Source organism: Bison bison, unplaced genomic scaffold (genome assembly GCF_000754665.1).
Source record: "Bison bison bison isolate TAMUID 2011002044 unplaced genomic scaffold, Bison_UMD1.0 scf7180017848210, whole genome shotgun sequence".
Lineage (NCBI taxonomy): Eukaryota > Metazoa > Chordata > Mammalia > Artiodactyla > Bovidae > Bison > Bison bison.
The window spans coordinates 27,800-31,692 of record NW_011478783.1 but is presented as its reverse complement, the minus strand read 5'-3'; the positions used below and the strand labels follow the sequence as shown (position 1 = coordinate 31,692).

Sequence of the window (3,893 nt, the reverse complement as noted above, 5' to 3'; positions counted from 1 at the left end):
AAGCAGACCTCTCTCTGGGCAGCAGAGCCCCCCACCCCCGCCTGGCACCGGCCTATGCCCCCCACCAGGACCCCAGGTGCCCAAGCAGTTCACTAGACGGGCCTTGTCAGGACAAGCCAGCGGATGAATGCCTCCACGTTTTAGAAGCTGTTTTTGCAGTCATTTGATCAAATCCAGCCTAATGCTGGAGTTTTAGGGACCAGATTATTTTTTAATTTGGGGGACTCAGCTGGGGCGGCCAGCTCTTTCGTCAAGGAAGAAAATGAGGCTTTCGAGAAAAGCAGCGCCTCCTATCACCGTCACCAAAGAAGCCATGTTAACAAAGGGGGCTGGCAACGCCCCTGGCCCACCACCCACCCGGGCAGCCTCCTTCCCGCTGGGCAGGAGGCTCAGGGGGGCAGTGAGGGCGGGGTGCCTGCAGGGACGCGCCCCCACCTGCCCTGCCCACCAGGAGGCACAGGAGGCCATCTGGCCACCGCCCTCACCTCAGCCATGTTGATGGAGCCAGCCGCCAGCGTCTTGTAGCCCAGGATGGTTCGGTTCTTGTACCTCTTTCTTCGCTGCAGCATGATCTGAAGCTTGTTGCCTTCTCTTTTCAGGAAGTGGGGGTACTGCGGGGGAGGGGGGCTACGGTGACACAGACGGCCACGCCCCTCGACACCCACGGATCACGCACCTGAGCCCGGGGGCTCCCGGCCCGCTGGTCATCGCAGGCCGTGGTCACAAGAACGGCCACTGGTGGCAGACATGTGCCACATGGTCAGGCTCTCAGGAGGGGCCCATGCATCGGGGGTAACTGCTCAGCGGGGCACCTGCCTGGCGGTCCAGGGAGCCGTGCCCACCCAGCACTCCGGGCCCAGGCGGCCACGCCCGCTCCCAGGACTGGGGCGCTTGTGCACACTGGTGCGCGCGTGTGCACAGGGCAGACGTGCACATTTCCTCAAGGGTCCCAACTAACAGCCTACTGTAAAAGCCGGGGGGCCACGGGCTGCGCTCCGCCGGGGCAGAGGTGGAGGGGACACAGCCGCGTCCACGCCCGGGGAGCCACAGGCCTGAAGACAGCGGACCGCACGCTTTGGAAGTTACACTCGACAGGCCTGATTCCTGCGGCATTCCCTGGCGGTCGGGACTCTGGCTCTCACTGCCGAGGGCCTGTGTCAGTCCCTGGTTGGGGAGCTGAGATCCCAGAAGCCACTTGACATGGCCAAATAAATAAATAAAATAAGAATAGAACCTGACTCTCCTCACCACCACCCCCACGAAGAAAAGTCAACACAAAACCCAGAAGGCGCCATGGGGCTCGGGCAGTAGCCGGGCTGGCAGGGCTCTCGCAGACTGGCTGCAGCACAGCCCCATCTTACGGCTCACAGCGACAGGGGTTTCTGGGATTTGGAGCCACTGATGCTAATGCAGCAGGTGTGCTCAGCCAGAACTGCACCGGCTGAATGCAAACAACTCGGGTCTTAATTATGCAAAGAGAAGTGGGCGGAGGAGGAGCCTGGGGAATGCTGGCCTGCCCAGCACCCGCCCCCCTGGGAGACCCCTGTTTCACACAGGGTTGGGGGGTCCCGGTCTAAAGCCCACCAGCAGCGCAGCCCGGAACACCCGAGGGGTTTGAACTTACAGCGCGGGCTGTCCACGGCCCCACCCCCTCTCCGCCTCCTTTTGTCTGAGATGTCGAGTTGCTTTCTGCCCCTCCCCGACCCGCATCTCTTCTAAACACGGATGAGATGACCGAAGCTGAGCACCTGAATTTTGGCCTCACCACTCTCTCTTCATCTTGGGAATGTGAGGAAAGACTCGACCTAACACCCCAAGCACGTTTCTAACCCTGGAGAGCCCGCCTCGTGGGAGAGGGGCAGTCCGTGCCGGCACAGGGCGAGGGCGCGGCCCACCTGCAGAGAGAAGGTCAGCGCCAGGTCGGTCTCCACTTGTCCGCTAGGGGGCAGCACGATCTCGTGGGACCGCAGGATCCGCTTGGAGCCCTGGCACAGAACAAGGAAGCCGGAGTCAGAAGAGGGCACGTTGCAGCGAAACGGCAAAGGCCAGAGTCAGTTCATTTCAAAGTGTCAGCGGAAGAGCTGCCGACGGGGAGGGGGCGGGAGGCCTGAGCATGTGACTCCCAAAGGCACCACCGGGGGTTTATCCCCAGCCTTAAAACAGCCCGCATCCTTTGACCTTCTTCGAACTGCGGTCCTGGAGAAGACTCTGGAGAGTCCCTTGGACATCAAGGAGATCAAACCAGTCAATCTTAAAGGAAATCAACCCTGAATATTCATTGAAGGACTGATGCTGAAGCTCCAATACTTTGGCCACCTGATGCAAAGAACTGACTCATTAGAAAAGACCCTGGTGCTGGGAAAGACTGAAGGCAGGACGAGAAGCGGACGCCAGAGGATGAGATGGTTGGATGGCATCACTGACTTGATGGATTTGAGTTTGAGCAAGCTCTGGGAGAGAGTGAGGGACAGGGAAGCCTGGCATGCTGCAGCCCATCGGGTCACAAAGGGTTGGACACGACTGAGCAACTGGACAACCTCCTCTACAGGTTTGTCCCAGCGCCTGAGGAGCCGAGACTGAGATGGGTCACGGCCAAGCTCCCTGCACTCACGGGATGAACATGAAGGTGGATGAGCAGATGTGCGAGAGGCCACGTGTCCCCAGGAAGGCAGAACCATGATGGGTGTCCTCCCCCGACTCCCACAGCAGAATGGGTGAGGTGGTCAATGACTGAAGCCCAGCAGCACATCCGCAGGACGGGGAGGGCAGCACCAGCCGGAACCAGACCCAGGGACCCAGGGATGGAGGCAGAGACAGACCCGGTGGGTAGCACACTAGGGAGCCTGCAGGCTGGCCGGGAAGGTGAGAGTGAAAGTCACTCAGTCATGTCCTACTCCTTGCGAGCCCACAGACCCTACAGTCCATGGAATTCTCCAGGCCAGAACACTGGTGTGGGTAGCCTTTCCCTTCTTCAGGGGATCTTCCCGACCGAGGGATCGAACCCAGGTCTCCTGCATTGTAGGCGGATTTCTTTACTGGCTGAGCCACCAGGGAGGCCCCTGACAGGAAAAGCTATTCACTAAATGGCCACAATAACGTGGACAGATGGTCCACAGAGAACACCCAGTCCCGACCTCAAACCTTGGCCCAGATGAAGTTCCAAATGGATTAAAGATGTTCACCATAGGATCATCTTAAAAACAGCTGTCCCAATGCAGACAGCCTCGGGAGCTTGCTCCACTGAGTGCAGGAAGCAGACACAGCGGGACTAGCTCAGCCCCGCGTCCGGGGAGCACCGCGAGGAGACAGGCTCACAGGGCTGGGCGGGCGAGCAGAGGTCACCCCGCGGCTGACATCGGCTCCCCAGCGTGCAACCGGGACAAGGGGTGCAGAGACGGGTGAGGGCGGGAGCAGGTGCTGGCCCCGGAGAAGATGCTGACAGAGCCGCAGCGGGAGGGCACCGCGCCAGGCTCACAGGGAGGACACCCCCGTGGCCTGGCACTCCCCACCCCTGGCCTCGCCCCTGTGTCCATCACAGCCATGCCCCCAAGCTCCCTGTACTCCTGAGCCCGTCTGGGTCAGGCCCTCAACTGACAGGCCTGTGCCAGGTGAAGAGGAGTCCCAGCAAGGACGCGGGCAGGGGCAGCAGCGACCACAGTGGTCAGCCGGTGGGGCAGCTCATGTGCCCTGAGGGCCTGGGGGTGGCAGATGAGCCGGGAGCAGACTGAAAGGCAGGCGACCCAGCGGGACGGGAGGCCCGAGGATAAGCCAGGGAGGACGCCGCGTGGGGTCAGGCCGGCAACGCGGGCGCCGAGGTGAGCTGGCAGGATGGGCGAGGCGGCTGCGAGGGGGCCTGGGCCTGCCAGGGGCCAAGTGTTCCGTAGGGACAGGGT

At 61.5% G+C, this 3,893-nt stretch overlaps 1 protein-coding gene across 1 annotated transcript in view; it reads right to left on the bottom strand.

Annotated features, from left to right (window-relative positions):
- The window catches only part of LOC104991993 (phosphofurin acidic cluster sorting protein 2-like), a gene marked incomplete at its 3' end in the record, with an annotated part of 16,228 nt that overhangs the window by 11,504 nt on the left and 831 nt on the right, over positions 1–3,893 (bottom strand). Inside the window, exons 2-3 of the mRNA XM_010844700.1 lie at positions 1,896–1,985; positions 486–611 (exon numbers count right to left, since the gene is read on the bottom strand). Of these exons, the coding sequence (XP_010843002.1) occupies positions 486–611; positions 1,896–1,985 (216 nt within the window). The remainder of the gene's footprint in view (positions 1–485; positions 612–1,895; positions 1,986–3,893) is intronic.